General features: G+C 41.1%; 1 protein-coding gene across 2 annotated transcripts in view; it reads left to right on the plus strand.

Annotated features, from left to right (window-relative positions):
- GBE1 (1,4-alpha-glucan branching enzyme 1) overlaps positions 1–17,218 on the plus strand; it is a 313,525-nt gene that overhangs the window by 213,210 nt on the left and 83,097 nt on the right. For both annotated transcript variants that reach the window (XM_090059712.1, XM_090059722.1), the window contains exons 9-12: positions 285–412; positions 3,039–3,137; positions 5,418–5,528; positions 14,029–14,200. In XM_090059712.1, the coding sequence (XP_089915838.1) occupies positions 285–412; positions 3,039–3,137; positions 5,418–5,528; positions 14,029–14,200 (510 nt within the window). The remainder of the gene's footprint in view (positions 1–284; positions 413–3,038; positions 3,138–5,417; positions 5,529–14,028; positions 14,201–17,218) is intronic.

Below are 17,218 nucleotides of genomic sequence, written 5' to 3' on the forward strand. Positions count from 1 at the left end.
ACTAAGCACGTGTGTGTATAAATATACATCTCTGTCTTTTTGTCTTGCAATCATACTATTGTGGAAAAAGTAAAATACCGAAAAATATCAATGAGTAGTTCAGAACTATATATTGTAACATTTTAAAATTGTCAATTTGCTCACTCCTTGATATGTTGTGATAAAATGTATTACTGAAAATGCAAAATAATATTGCTGGTAGTGCTGTGAAATAGCATATATCAAAACTACTTGTAAGTAAAATTTTCTGAATTTGGTACCTTTTAAACTTCTTATCTTATTAGGCGAATCTTTCAGTGGTGATTACCACGAATATTTTGGTCTACATGTAGATGAAGATGCTCTGGTTTATCTAATGTTGGCCAACCACATGATCAAGTTTTTGCAACCCAGATGTCTAACCATAGCTGAGGTAATATTGGAACTTTTCCTAATACTTAAGAACTTTAGTTACTTAGTCTGTGCATGTTTGCTTATAATATCAGTGAATAAGTAGTAATAAACTTTATTCTTAATTGCCACTTCATATCCTTTAACATTAATAAAGTATGTTTGGAATTCATAAAATCATAGAATGTTAGGGTTGGAAGGGTCCTCAGGAGGTCGTCTAGTCCAATCCACTGCTCAAAGCAGGACTGTCCCCAACTAGATCATCTCAGCCAAGGCTTTGTTTAGTCAGGTCTTAAAAACTTCCAAGGATGAAGATTTCACAGCCTCTCTGGGTAGCCTGTTCCAGTGCTTTACTACTGTCCTAGAATTCATGCTCCCTGCTAATTATTAGTCATATTTCAGTTATTGAACAAAACGTGTAAGTAAATAAATACTTGTTAGTAGACAGGCTTCTCCTTTATGAAAACATCTTCAGGAAAAAATAAAACATTCATGATGTGTTTAATTTACATAAGCTTTGGGTTGTCATTTAGCTTTTATGAAGTTTGTTTGTTTGGGTGTATCTTGATTGTCTGTTTGCACTGTGTTGGACAAATGTCACTACTGTTTGGTATTGAAGGTTCATGATGTAACAGCTTCCAAGGAATTATGAGCCAATGTAATTAAATATATGCATACTTGACAATCCCTCTGTGTAATAAATCTTATATATTATGAGCTTTGTTAAATGTTTATGCTAATATAAAGGCACCTTTTTTTTTCCTGAGGCCTATAAGTAGGTTTTATTATTGAAATTGGCTGAAGCCAGTGCAAATTGGTTTTGGGTACAAAGGATTATTGTTGGCATGTGGGATTAATAATAGTAATATCAAAATCCAAAGCAGTAAGCTTTTGTGAATAGACTGTTGGGGTGTTTCATAGAACTGTTGTGTATATAAAAAGAAAATCCTACACAGTATTTTTCTTAAGATTTCTTGGTGAATGCATTATATTATTAAATGATGCATAAGTGACCTAATTCATTTTATTTTAAAAATGCCACGTAGTTGATAAATAACTGGGGAATGTGCAGGTCATTTTTTTAAATAATCCAAAATAACATCTAATGTTGAAATGTTGGCCTTCAGAAGACAAATAATGCTAATTTCATCTGTTGTATATGGCAAATTAATAGGCAACAGCTACATGTGCCAAAGTGCTCTTAAGAGCTTAATGATATCAGGTATTAAAAATAGCAACTGATGAGGAGAAGCATATACTTGATGCATAAAACTTATGGTTATATTGATCTTCAAGTTCATTTAAAATAAAATTGGTTTATCATCTAGGGAGCTATAGTCTGATTATCATTATTCCTACCAATGAAACTTTAAATTCAGCCTGCTTGTATTACCTAGTTTAAGACTCTTTTTTAACAAGATGTATCTTCAATTTATCCTGCTTAAATTGAAAACTACTTCAATTTCAATACATCATTTTTCTGTCTAGGGGGAACCTCTGTACAAAATGTGGAATTGATCCACATGCCTCATGGTGAAATAAATTTAGGAGAGAGGAACTATTGATATAATTTAAAACTACAAATGGCTAGCATGATTGTGTGCTTCCCATAATGACACAGAATGAGTCCCACATGAGAAAAGGTTTTGTCTAGACTGTGACAGATGGTAGGATAATCATTAAAAAATTGTCTGATTATTTAAAGTAACAGATCTTAGTGTTCTGCGTAGGCGTGTTTTAGTAATTTCTAGGCTCAATGTATTATTAAGTCTTGAGATTCCCAATAAATTTGTGGCCCTGGCCTGATACATTAGATTGCCCTCTGTTCTTTGTTCCATACTGTTTGGAAAGACATAAGCATTACTTTTGACTTTACATATAAAGCAAGGATAAAATGTTTTGTGTAGTCATGAGAATACATGCCAATAACCAAAACTGCATCATGTATTTAAGATAAACATTTGGTTTTCTGCCATCACTTTTTCTCCCAAAAGCTGAAGGAAAATGTATTTAGTTGTTTTTAAGTGGGGAAGGATATCTCCATACCATTTTAAGCTTTGTCATAGAAGGTCAAACTGTACATATAAAATACATTTGTGTATATAAAATTAAAATAACAAATTCCTCTCACCATAGGAAGTTCATGCAAGACTTTCTACACTACTACATCCCATTAGACTCTTGCTAGTAGGGCCTAAATTGTAGTGGAGGCTTTGTTTGAGTTCTGCATTTGGTTCAGTTGTATGTAGAGGTGGTCAAATTCAGTGGAGAAGCACCTGTGATCTTTTATGCAAGTAAAATACATTGCTAGCTTTAGTTTTCTTAAAAAATATTTGCAGAAACTGGTTTTGTTTTAGTTTTTTTACATTAAAAATCTTGTGCACGTCTTAGGTACAAATATTTCTTGACATTAGTATTCTTAGGAAATTTAGTGGGGATGCTCTTCATCATTTTCACAGGTAAACAAAAATTTCTGCTGGCATATAGAGACTCCTAGTATGATGTTAGAGCACCTTTGGATTAAGTCAGTTGCATTAGAGCGTTTGCTGCAAACAGCATTTGTATGGGAAAGTTTTTGTACTACGGAAAATGTCCAGGAACTTTTGCTGCCGCCAATCAAATAATGTTCTCCTACATTTTTTTTCAAGGAAGTTTCTGGAATGCCAGCTCTTTGCTGTCCCGTTGCAGAGGGAGGAGGTGGATTTGATTATCGAATGGCCATGGCAATTCCAGATAAATGGATACAGGTGAAAAAAACAATCTGCCTCTTTCAGAGGCTTGGGACTCTTGGAATAAGAATGAGAATGATGGGTAGTCTGTGTTCTGCTTGATTTGGGTTTTTCCTTTTTTTTTTTGGTCAATTATGGGCTTCTAGATTTTGGTTGGATTCATCCTGAATCATATTTTTAGAATCTGTAGTACAACAATTTAATGTTATCGTTGTACAGTGAAATAAATAAATAAAGTATGTAAGGGGAGGGATTGGCATGTGTGAATATGATCTGGTAAAAATGAATCCTCTAAATTGAATGTAGTATATATATATTTTATCAAACATTATAGCTTAAAGTAAAAAAAAAGCTACTTAATCTATGGGCCACACACCAGCCATCAGTAGGATGTAGTTTATAAAAAGAAAAATAAAAGCTGTAAGTGGTTCTCAAGAGTAATAATGTACTAAATAAACACCAACTCTTATAAGATAGGGATTTAAATCAACCTCTCTTTAATACAATGAATTGCAAGAAAAGGAATAAAACAATAAGCGATCTCAAAAGGCTGTCAGAGACATTTCAGAGAATGTCTTTCAATTAGACATAAGATTACAAGCAAATCCCCAATGATATCATGATAATCTGAAAGCAATAAAGGTAATAAATATTTCATTGGAACATTAATGTCCTCAATAACAGCAGAGAGTAGCTTAAAGGAAAATAAAATGGGAATTACATTATCCTTAGTTTCTTCACTCTCAAAAGATGGGCAAGTCCTGAAGTACACAAACAATTTCAAACCTGTTGGTTCCTCCCATCCTTTCACATTGAAAATGAATTAACCAGTGATCCCAAAATGATATTGTGAAGTTTTGGAAGTATGGAGGAGATCTTCAGCTAAATTGAAGTACCTAACTCCCTTGCCAGATGCCTGCATAGCCTTGAGAATACCTACATATCCTTGCAGTGGGAAGTAAGAGCTGGAGCTAGCAAGGACTGTTTAAGGCTTTCTTTCTCTTGTCTCCTATTGACTCAAGAAAGTTAAGTAGGAGGGAAAAGTAAGAACCAAGGCTATTCTTTGAAAATAGAGAGTCTGTTAAAATGTTCAGTAAGGTACTTTGGGGGTCCAAATAGTGATGAATATGAATGTTGATTGCATGCATTTTACAAATGCTGCTAATAGTTGAATTGGTGATACATCCCTTCTGTTTGATATTTTTATTTGCATTCCAAACTGTACTTGAAGGTTATCCACATTATTTTTATCATACATCATCTCCCTCCCCCCCCATCAATAAGTGGAAGGTGTTAGGGATCATATGACACATGCTACTTTTAAGCCTAGTCTGCCCTATTCCATGTTGTGACTTTTCTGCTAATGACTTCCAAGTTAGGGTTGCTCATATAATGGTGTGCTGTGAATACATGGAATGGAAGTATGGGGACTGGTAGAGGCAAAACTACAGTTTATGAATGACTGTAATGCAGGTATGGATTTGAAACCTGTAGTATACAAAACCTATAGAAACCCTCTTATTCAGAAGAAGCAAGGATTGATGTGCAAATTGTACAACCAGTTTTGTTCCTTCCACACAAATGTTTAAGCCTTCTTAAGATGCCTAACTTGGATGTTGAGCATAGTATCATGGTATTCCATGAACTAGAGCTAAAGGTCACCAACCTAAAAAATTGCTGAAGTATTTATGCTAACTTATTGCCAGCACTTTCTAGGGTGCATGAAAGGCAGTTGCTAAAATGTTTAACTTCATGGTGTCATGTTAAACTCCCCAGTTGTATTAGTGCCATTCTTTTTTAATTTAATTCTTCAGAAATAGGTTTTTCTTCCGAGGTTAAATTTAAACACAAATAATCAAAGGAGGCTTATAAAGCATTACGAAACAAAAGAGAGGTTTTTAACACTGAAGTCGTTATGCTTAGAGAACCATTGAAATGGTGCCTAGTATCCCTTGATGTTCTTATAAAGCAGAAAAGATCAATTTAAATAACATTGACATACCACAGTTATTAATCAAAAGTTGGCAGCTGATATGGAAGAGAATTATAAAGTACAGGTTTAGAGATTTTAAAGTATAATACAGAATTTGGGGAGCAAAATCCCATTTGAGATATCAAATAGAGGAACTGCATCACTTCAAAGAAAATTAAAAAGCCTAAGAATTATAATGAAAATTTTATAATTTAGGGGGAATTTTAAATCCCCAAATGCCATGAGAACATATGTAATATGGTTCAGTTAAAACTAATGTTTGAATGACCTTTTAATTTTTTTTTTTTATGTTTCATTTTTTACAGATAATTAAAGAGTTGAAAGATGAAGATTGGAATATGGGCAATATAGTATATACACTGACCAACAGGAGGCACGAAGAGAAATATATTGCATATGCAGAGAGTCATGACCAGGTATTGAAAATATCTCTTTAATAAGAAAAGAGAAATTACTATACTTTGTCGGTTGGTGCTAACACTGATTATTGTCAAGATTTTTTTTGAATTCCTAGGATGGAAAACTTATTATTAACCTGTAAAGGAACCATGCTGAACAGCTTTGAAAATCCAGGCTTCTGTGAAATAAGTGAAATGGAGTGCCAAAACTGATGGCTTTGACTTCTACAAATGTGATTGACTGATTTAAGGCAGTCTTAAACATGTTGGCTAGAATGTTTCCGTTATTAAGGTTATCAAGGAAGAACTCTGGAAAAAAAAATAGAGAAGTAATCCAGAAACTTCTTTTAGCAGATAAAATGCTTCTTAGGGGGCCTTAATTTTCTGAGTACCCAGAAGAAAAAATTAAGGAAAAAGTCCACCTTCATTGGAAGACGACAAAGGTAGTAAAAAAAAAAATAAAAAAAAAAGGGGGGCCCTACATTAGGCTAAAAGTTTTTACTCCTCTTTATTTTGCAATAACTTATAGTCTCTTCTAGCTGCTATCATACCACAGTATTTTTATTTTGAATGAAATTGGAAACACAATTTCATGGGAGCCTTAAAAAAACAAACAAACAAGATCCTTCTTTTCTCAACATCAAGAAAAGTTTTTGCTCATCTGTTCTTACCTTAAGACTTTATTGAAAAGATATTAGTTTACCTTTCAACTTGGCGTATTTATTACTTAATGTATAAAAGAAAATGAATACTCAAAATTAGAGTGTAAGTGAGAAACTGATTGATACAATTAAAGCTATTTCATAGTTTCTAGGGTCAGAAGGGACCTGAGCAGATCATCGAGTTCGACCCCCTGCCATGGCAGGAAAGAGTACTGGGCTCAAACGACCCCAGCAAGGTGTACATCTAGCCTCCTCTTAAAGAGCCCCAGGGTAAGAGCCAGCACCACTTCTCTCGGAAGTTGGTTCCAGATCCTAGCCACCCTGACTGTAAAGTACCGCCTTCTGATATCTAACCTAAACCTACCCTCTGCCAGCTTGTGACTTATTCCTGGTCACTCCTGCTAGTGCACAGGGGAACAGGGAATTCCCCAGTGCCTGCTGGTCCCCTCTGACTAGTTTGTAACAGGCAACTAAATCCCCCCCTCAGCCTTCTCTTGTGAACGCTGAACAGGTTCAGGTCCCATAGCCTCTCATAGGGCCTGCCCTGCTGCCCCCTGATCATGCAAATGGCCCTCTTCTGGACCCTCTCCATGTTGTCCACATCCCTCTTGAAGTGCGGCGCCTAGCACTGGACACAGTACTCCAGCTGCGGCCTGACCAGTGCCGCATAGAGGGGGAGTATCACCTCCTTGTTCCCGCTTGAGATGCATCTGTAGATGCATGACAAGGTGCGGTTGGCCTTCCTGACTGCATCCCCACACTGCCGGCCCATGTTCATCTTGGAGTCAATGATGACTCCAAGATCCTTTTCTGTCTCTGTACTGATGAGAAGGGAGTTCCCCAACCTGTAGGTATGGTGCCAGTTGTTCCTTCCCAGGTGCATCACTTTGCACTTATCGGTGTTGAATCCCATCCTGTTCTCATCTGCCCACCCCCGTAACCTCTCTAGGTCCGATTGCAGCCTATTCCTCCCTTCTAGCCTGCCCACATCCCCCCACATCTTAGTGTCATCAGCCAATTTGAACAGGGTGCTTTTTGCCCCCTCATCCAAGTCCACTGCTACCCCTGCATCTAAGGATTTGGTGATCTGGTCATAGAAGGCCACCAGGTTGGTCTGACAGGACCTGCTGCTAATGAACCCATGTTGATTGCCCCTAAGCATAATCTTCCCTGCTGGCCCCTCGTGGATATGCACCAGAATAATTTTCTCAAAAAGCTTACCCAGGATTGAGATAAGACTAACCGGCCTATAGTTTCCCAGGTCCTCCTTCCTCCCCTTTTTGAAGATGGGAACCACATTGGCCCTCTTCCAGTCCATTGGCACCACACCAGAGCACCACGAGTGCTCGTAAAGCTGTTCTGCGGTCCTGCAATGACCTCAGCCAATTCCCTCAGTACTCTAGGGTGGAGATTGTCTGGACCAGCTAATTTGAATACATCCAGTCCTTCCAGAAGTACCCTAACTAGTTCCTCACTAACTCTTGGCCTAAGTGCGCCTCCCCTGGGATTAAGGGTGGCCCAGAGTGGGGGTGACTGTTTCGGTCCCTGCTCAGGAAAATGGAGGCAAAGAAATCATTAAATATGTTGGCTTTGCCATCTGGTGCAACGACCAAATTTCCTAGCATGTTCTGCAGGGGCCTCACGTTACCCAGAACCTTCTTTTTGCCCCCTATGTATTTAAAAAAAGGACTTCTTGTAGTCCTTGATCCGGGAAGCTAGTCCCAGTTCCATCTCTGCATTGGTCTCACTGACTGCCCCCCTGCATCCCCGAGGAACTGCAGTATAGTCCTCCCTGGTGATGGCCCCCCCCTTCCATTAGGTGTACGCCTCCCTTTTAGCTAGGAGACATTCCCTGATGCTTTTGGTGAGCCATGGGGGCTTATGTGCCCCCCTGCTTCCTTTGATCTGTGTTGGGATTACCTCCCTTTGGGCTTGGAGGATCGTCTCCTTAAGAAGTGACCACTCTTCTTGGACACCTGGCTCCCTTCCCCTCCGGGACCACAGTGCTTCCCCGACTATTCTCCTTAGCTCATTGAAGTCTGAGCTGCTGAAATCTAGGGTTGCTGCCTTGCAGCAGGCCTTTGCCACCTTGTGCTGGATCCAGCAGTTCTTGTGATGAATTCCAGCAGGCGATGATCACTGTCACCCAGGTGGTTGAGCACCCCCAGCTCCCTCACCAAATCATCACCCATGGCCAGCACCAGGTCCAACAAGGTGTCTCCCCTGGTGGGGCTGTGCATCTCCTGGATTAGATGGAGGTCCTGCATTCTGGCTAGGAACTTACATGAGCGGTCAGACCTGGCTGACTGCTCTTCCCAGAAGATGTCTGGAAAGTTCAGATCACCCATGACCACCACATCCTTTGACTTAACTACCTCCATGAGCTGACTTAATAATTCCTGGTCTAGCTGTTCCCCTTGGTTGGGAGGTCTGTAGTAGACCCCACCGTTAAGTCTCTTTCCCCTCGACTGTCTTGTATTCTAACCCAAAGCACTTCAGAGTGCCCCTCCCCTGATTCTTTGATAATTGACAAGGATGTGCATTTCTCCTTAGTATAGAGTGCCACGACACCACCTTTCCTTCCTATCCTGTCCCTCCTGTACAGCCTATAGCCGTTGACATTCACATGCCCGGTCTTGCGTTGGATCCCACCACGTTTCAGTGATCCCCACTATGTCTGGGTTGGTGTCAGCTAGCAGGAGGGTAAGTTCCTCCTGCTTGTTTCCCATACTACGAGCGTTTGTGTAGAGGCATTTGAGGCCTCCTGTGGATATGTGCACTGGTCCCCTACTTTCAGCATTACTCTGGCCCCTGTTGCTTACCTGTGTATATGTTCCACTTGTTGGCCTAGGCTGGGCTGTACTTGTGGGTGCTGCTTGGTCTGGCAGTCCAATGTTTCCTCCGCCCTCGTCTTTCCCTTCCCCCAATAAGCCTAGTTTAAAGCCTGCTGGAGGAGATCCACCAACCTAGAAGAGAACACATGCTTACCTTTAGGGGAAAGGTGGAACCCATCCCATCCGAGCATGTCTCTTGTTGTGATGTGCCGGTCATTGTCGAGGAAGCCAAAGCCTGCCTCGAGACACTGTTCCTGAAGCCGCCAGTTGGTTTCCACGATGCATGTTGTATGCCGTCTTCCACATCCGTTCACTGGTAGGATAGAAGAGAAAACCAACTCTGCCCCTATCTCCTTTAGCATGCACCCCAAAGCGTGGTAGTCTGCTATCAGGTGATCAGCATGGTAGTCCGCCATGAGGCGATGCTTATTTGTAAGTATACAAACAATATTTGTAAAAGTACTTGGAGGTGTGTTTCAAAGCTTTCTGAAAAAATAAAGCCGGGTAGATAGCATTTACTGTTCACTATAGGTTATAAACACTAGCACAGTGTGCCTGTGCAGAAATTGAGCAGTCTTTTCTTTAACAGATTAATAGAAAGTCTTATTCCAGTTAAGCTTTCCTGCAGAATAACCTCTTTTATGGAATAAGGCTTTGTTCTTGATGAAAAGGAAACCCTATTTTCTTTCCTGGGCATAAAGATCCAGTATACAAGTGGCAAATGCTGGAGTCAGGTTTTGAAGCGTTCAGAATGTCATCATTTAATATATAGCATCAGAGTTCCCTACAAATCCAGCTGTTTTCTGTGGCCGGTAAAATAGATATTTGGTTTACTGGACATAGCATGAGAGTTCTGACTCTGCCATGAAGCTGCCGTGCAAGAAATGTTGGTTATTTGAAGTCACTGGCAGAACTTTGTTTTTTTATGAAGCCAGAGTTTTACCACTTGAGATCTGGGTCAAATTGCTTAATTTCTGTACTAGTTAATTTTTATATCTCTAAAATGGAAGTAATGCTCTGCTTAACAGGCAGATGAAGCGGTCTTATAAAGGTTCAGAAGTGTTTCCACTGCACTTACTATTGTATGGTTTTCAGCAGCTTTTTTAAAGTATTTTGCCATTATTATGACTTCTCCTTTACTGTACTATGCAACCTGAAAACGATTATTGTTCAATTAAGGAAAGCCCTCTCCAAATTTAAGACAGAGAGGGTGCGTCCACACATGCGAACATGTGCGCTTGCAGCAGCTCAGATAGAAGCAGTGTAAATTTGAGTCGGGGCTTTTTGCCTCGGCACACGTGCTTGGAAATGCGCTTTGTTGTGGAGCCAATTGCGCCACTCAGGGCAAAATAACCCTGCCTGGTTCCTCTCAGATCTGCAGCCAGGGGGAGTGAGAGCCTGGGGCCAGCACCTGTGCTATCCCCAACAGTATAAAAAGCCACCCTGGCAAGCAGCTCAGGACTACTAGCTCTCAGGAACTTCTGGGGCTCAGCAAATTGGCATCTGGGGACACTACCTTTTGTGCCAGCTGGACTGCTGAAGCAGCCCTGAGAATTCCCTTCACCCACTACCCACTGTAGGGGTCTGGCAGTGCTGGTAGATGGGGGCTGCATAGCCAGTAGAGGCATCTGCCCCTCTGGGCCAGCTGCCAGTTGGCTGTGGTTGCAGGGTTGCCTTCTGTGCAGAATTACTGCCACATGTGCCCCTGCCCATATGGGCAGCTGTTGCCTGGAAGATGTTCCCAGCGTGGTGGCCTACTTTGAACTGTCAAAGCCTGTCCAGCTGGCCAGGAGGTCACCCATAGCTAGCTGGGTACAAGGTGCCAGCTCTGAGCAGGCAGGGTGCTAGTAGGAATTCTGGTGCTCTCTATTGCACAACTGAAAAATTCCTGATAAAAAAAAAAAAAATCCCAAAGTCACTCAGTAGAGTACCCCCAAATCCATGTTCCTCCACAAGTAAAACAAAAGACCACTATAAAGAGAGAAAGGGTGAGAGACAGCGATCAGTTGTACAATGTTTTATTCATATAACTAGTGTTAAAGCGTGTCTTTTATCATAATAATAGTGAACTCTAAATACATGTTTCATGAATACATGGATATATATTTTGCTGCCCTCCCACAGGGATTACGGCTCCCCAACAGGAGGTCGGCCTCCACGCAAGAGCTAAAGCCCAACAGGGGTCAAATGGCCCCTGCAGGGGCTACCACCCCCCACCCTGCAAGGCCTACGTGCCTCACCCCAGCCCCCGATTTGCTCCACCTGGCCCCATCCCCCACCAGCTGCTGCAGCCCCCCAATGGCTGCCCTGAGACCCCCTTAATGGCTGCCCCATCCAGCCCCACCCCCTCACTTGCACCCCAAGGCCCCATGGCTGTCTGCACAACCCCAGGTACCATCACTTTAAAAAAAAAAAAAACAGAAAAAAAAATGGGGAAAAAAGCCTATACTTATCTTAGAAGCAGGGGGTGGGGGGGCTCCGGGGCCTCCTGGCAGAGCCCCTGGCCAGGCATCACAGGGCAGTGGGGGACAGAAGGGCCCAGGCTGGAGCTGCTGCGCTGGGGCTGTCCCTCTGCCCCGCACTGTGTAGGTGGGGCTCCAGTCAGCCAGATGGCAGCTGGAGCTGCCAGTAAGTGCCAGGGTTGGGGTTTGGTTTTGTTTTTTTAAGTATGGGTTGGGGGGGGAAGGAATCGGGGTGGATGGTGCTGGGCAGGGTTTTGGGGGTGCTGGAGTGCTGGTAGCGGCTGGGCAGGGAAGTGATGAGGGGTATCTGGGGGGCTGGCAGGGAAAGGGGCCAGGGAGGGAAGTGATGGGAAGGTCTGGGGGGCTAGCAGGGGGGAGGGGCTGGACAGGGAAGTGATTGCGGGGCTGGCGAGGGGAAGGGCAGGGTTTGGGGGGTTGGCAGGGGGTGAGGCAAGGCAGGGAAGTGATAGGGGGTGTCAGGTGGGCCAGTGGGGGTCTTCCCATGGTCCCCTCTCCATTTTTCCAGCACCCCCCAATCCCTTACCAGCACCAGGGCAAGGGGCCAACCACAGAGACGCTCTGGCAGCCAGAGTGTCTCCCTGAAGGACCCAGCCTCTGGTTGCCTCAGGGCACAATCTAGAATCATGTCCTGCCCCACTTTTTTTTTTAGCCTTCAGTTTTTTTAGACTCCTAGATAACAAGAGGTCTAATTTTCTTTCTGTGCGGCAAGTTTGCAGCATGGGGAACATTTTTTTCGTTCCCTCACATGCCTTTTGCCCCATCTCAAAGGGGGTTTGAGATGGTGCAAAAAGCATGTGCATGCTTGTCTGGATGCGCCCAAGGAGCTTACTTTGCCAGACCCTGGAATTAAGAGCGAGTATGTCTGTCTCTTCTCAACAGTTCAGTATTAAAGAGTTAACAAGTTTAACTAGCATTCAGATCAGTAAATGAGAACAAAAACTCTTGTGCCCCAGGATCTTTGAGTTCTTGCCGTGTGTTCAATTCTTCAGGTCCTTCGTTCCCCTAATGCTCCATAGGTTCCCAATCACCGATAAACAGTCAGTAATGACAACTTTGATTGAGCATATATTAATGAAATGGGTTGGTCTTGAAGACCACTTTCCCTCCCCCCTGCCCCCCACTAAGTTAAGAATTTGATACATTTCACATTCATTGGTTAACAAGTTTTTAACTAGCATGGTTTTTAGAGGTTATCAGTTACTTTTGACTGTTGACACTGATTGTTATTCCTTATGTTAACAAATACCAGTTACTCTGAGTTACTGTTGTTAAACTCTTTGTGTTTTCCTGTTTATATTGGCAAAAACATGACATCTGACCCTGCAAGACTGTTTTAGACCAGATTAAATGCGTGTTTTTATTATTGCAGTTACACATTTATAGCAAAAACATGTTGTTCCTATCTTTGTATATTGGAAGATGTATACAAGTGGAGACACTTATGCCAAGGCCTCTATTCTTTTCCTTGCAACCAGAAGATTTCCATGATGGTTTTGGTGCATCTCAGGGAAAATAATCTCTTTATTTTTGCCTTCAGCCATAGTGTTGATAAAACGTTAACCACTGTATCTTTGTCACAAAACACCAGGTTGTTTTGAAGAGTAGTTGGTTTTCCTTACAACCAAATATAGTATATAGAAAAAAAGGAACACAAAATATTATGTCTGTAAATATTTATTTGTACCTGACCTGAAATGTTATTCTTCACTTAAATCAAATACTTGAACAGTTCCTTTTGACTTAGTTTTTATTCTAGTATAGGTTACTTGCTTGTATAAATATTAAGTAAATGCTGCAGTAGATTTAACTTCTTGTTTGGGCGACAGGATTTCCTTTCCATATGCTACAAAAATGGATAAAATATTTACAGTGTTATAACTAAAACTTTACACAAAGTATCTGTACTTAAAAAAAAAATCATTTTGGTTTTATAAATGAGAATTGTTTTTGAAACAGATCAGATTTCCATTTTTGACAATATTTTCAACACCCAATTAAGTTTTTATAAAAGGCTTACAAATTCAAATGGCCAGTCAATGAATAAATCGCATGACACTTACAACTACTCAGAAAATCTTGCTGGAATGGTCTCCAAAATAAATCTAATAGAAAACTTCAGCTGAAACAGGCAAAACATGTCTAGTGTTGAACACCATATATAATGAGGAAACTTAATTAGACTAATTGAATAAAAGTAATACCTTTATACAACTGCTGATTTTGAACAGAATTCTAAGCCCTTTTTTCCAGGTAAAATGCTGAAAACCATCATATTTTAGCTGTATACAAACAAAATACAGTCATTTTCACTGGAAAATCAATATATTAGAAACCTTGTTAATTTCTTGTAAGCATGGTTCCAGATGCTTTACATAGAAATCTTTTTTTCATCACACTTTCTATGAATTTTGTAAAAGATGGCTTGATTTATAGTGCATTATAGTTAGTAATACAATTTATACTTGATCTAGAACATTTTCTTATAATTGTAAATCAGAAGCATTTTTTACATTTGAAGGATTTTTTTTTCTTTGTGCAGGCCCTTGTTGGTGATAAGACATTGGCATTCCGTCTGATGGATGCAGAGATGTATACAAATATGAGTGTGCTTTCCCCTCTTACTCCAGTTATTGATCGTGGAATACAGCTTCATAAAATGATTCGCCTCATTACTCATGCACTTGGAGGAGAGGGCTATCTCAACTTCATGGGTAAGTAATCATAGAAACAAGTCTTTTGTACAACATGCTTTGTGATGAAATAAAATGATCTGGAAAGGTCCTGAATTTGAGCATCGACGTTTGCAGCTTAAATAGTTTAGATGCCTTGTTTCATTCAAAAGTTTTGTATGTTGTTTCAGTATCTTTAAGTTACAAGGTAATGTAGGATAGGAAAATGAAATGCAGAGTAATTCCAGGTCTTCAATAATTTTGTGTGTGTGCTGGAACCAATAGCATTAACTAAATTAACCAGTTAAAAAAAATTAGACATATACAAGTCAGCAGGACTGTATGATCTTCATCCAAGAATGCTGAAGGAGCTGGCAAAAGTCATTGCAGAACCCCTGGTGAAACTCTTCCACAATCTGTGACACTTTGGAGACGTCCCTGAGGACTGGAACGGGGCCAGTGTTGTTCCCTTCCACAAGAAGGGCAGGAGGGAGGACCTGGGTAACTATAGGCCAATCAGCCTAACTTTCATCCTAGAGAGAATCCTAGACAAGTTTGTCAAGGAGTCTATCTGCAGTAATCTTGCAGAAGGTAAAATTCTGAATGACAGCCAGCATGGCTTCATTGGAGTCAGGTCTTGCCTTAACAACCTCATCTCCTTCTGTGACCAGGTAACTTCACCACCTGAACATGAAAGAGTAGGTTGACATTGTATACCTAAACTTCCAAAAGGCCTTTGATGTAGTATCCCATGATGTCCTCACAAGAAAATTGGATGATTGTGGGCTTAACTCTGAGACAGCCAGGTGGGTGAGAAACTGGCTGCAGATTAGGACCCAGAGAGTTCTAGTGAATGGATCTGTCATCCTGGCAAGAAGTAGGCAGCAATGTCCCACAGGGGTTGGTGCTTGGTCCAGTACTTTTTAGCATCTTTATTAATGATGTTGGGTGAAGAGCTCACTGGCCAAGTTCATGGGCAACACCAAGTTATGGGGAAGCGTGGTCATGCTTGACAATAAGCTACAGATACAGGCAGACCTAGACAGGCTAGCATGTTGGGTGGATCGGAATCTGATAAAGTTCAACGTCAAGAAATGTAAAATGCTCCACCTCAGGACGCGCAACCCCCAACATACCTACAGGCTTGGCAGCACTAAACTGACTAGCACCACTAATGAAAGGGACCTGGGAGTAATAGTAGAGCACAGTATGAATATGAGCTGCAGTGTGATGTTATAGCTATCAGCCATGCAGTATGGCAAATAATACTCTGGCATGCATCAATCGATGCATCTCCAGCAAAATCAAGGAGGTGATTCTTCTGCTTTACTCTGCACTGGTGAGACTGAAGCTGGAGTACTGCATCCAGTTCTGGGCACCACAGTTTAACAAGGACATGCTTGAGAGAGTCTGGAGAAGAGCCACCTGTATGATCAGAGCCTTACATGGGAAGCCATAAAACTGAGGGATTTGGGACTCTTCAGCCTGAAGAAAAGAAGGCCAAGGGGGGACCTGGTAGCAGCTTACCATTACACTAGGAGAGTACATGAAGGGCTCAGTGAGCAGCTGTTCACAGAGGCACCCTTGGGGAAAACCAGGAGTAATGGCAACAAACTACTGGAAGACTGATTCAGACTCAACATTAGGAAAAAAACTTCTTCACAGTCAGGATATCCAGACTGTGGAATAAGCTCCCTCCAGAGGTGGTGCAAACTCACCTACCCTGGAAATCTTCAAGAAGAACATAGACCGTCACCTTGCTGGGGTCACCTGACCCCCAGTTACCTTTCTGCTGGACCTGATGATCTCCTGAGGTTCCTTCCAGCCTTACAGTCTATGAAGTAAAAATACTGTTTTGCATAATCATTCTGGTTTGGCTGTTTTATGGTGGTTAAATGCGAGTATGTCATATACTAAGCTCTATCTTGAAATAGTAGGCTCACTTGCATTCTCTTTTACTCTGCTCTCGGGACTTTGAATATCTCCTAGTATACTAACTGATGGCATGTGCAATGGTTATTTTTTAGTCGCTCAATAATTGGAAAAAAGGAATGGTTTTAAATCATGAAACTTCTGTGTTTTCTTTATTCCCTACCTATTATTACATAGAATATGTGTAGTGCCAGAAACACTGGTGGGAAGAAAGCAAAGGTAGCAATTCAGGCATAGTTCTGTGTGGTAGGTAAGGGAAATAGGGTGGGCATTGGACTTGTTTTATACCAGGCTGCCCTGTTTTTAAACCCTTTATCCCCTGTCTGTTTCTAAATGAAGAAGAGCCTGCAAAAAGTGTTGTTTTTGAGTTCATTGGTGGAAATACAAGTCAGTCATTTGTCCCTGTGATTCTATTGGCTGTTCATAGAGGTAGGCCAGTGCACAGCCAGGAAGAGCAGGGTTCCCAGCCAGGGAAGAAGGGAGGGAGGTGGCCTTTTCTGGTGGCCCTGCTCCTTGCTGCTGATTGGCCGAGGAGGCAGTGCCCCCACTGGTTGGTTGGTTGAGGGGGCCCACCCTCACCAAGGAGATGTTCTGTGTTTTGGGAATATGTCAGTGGCTACCTTAGAAACAGTAGTAGACTACAGAAGCAGGCTTACTTAGCTGTTAGTTTAAGAACTTTTTAGATGAAAATATTTCAATACCCCAAGAGGAAAAAAAAATAGTATTGGAGCATCCTGGCATGTTACTTAGCCAGCTGTGTAACAGTAAAGATAAGCTTTCAAAAATAATTGCAATTTTTCTTTTTTTTCTGATTGATAACTATGGAATAGCATTATGCTGACATTTCCTTCTTATTTCCTCTTGCATAATGTTGCTATGAAATAGTCTTCTTTTTTAGACCACTTCAGCCTGTTGCGGTATATAATTTGATGAGCCAAGTTTTGTCTAATGATTTTGTGTTGCTTTGTATAGGAAAATAGGATTGAAAACTTTTTCTAAGTTAACATCTTGTTTAATTGTAATAATGGTAAGTAAAAATTGAGTAGAATAAAAGTTTTAGAGCTTAATTCTATATTTGCTGTACCTTTTTAATAATCTTTTCTCAAAAGCATTGTTGGATGTATTTTG

This window comes from Crocodylus siamensis, chromosome 1, assembly GCF_052110815.1.
Source record: "Crocodylus siamensis isolate JL-2025a chromosome 1, ASM5211081v1, whole genome shotgun sequence".
Taxonomy (NCBI): Eukaryota; Metazoa; Chordata; order Crocodylia; family Crocodylidae; genus Crocodylus; species Crocodylus siamensis.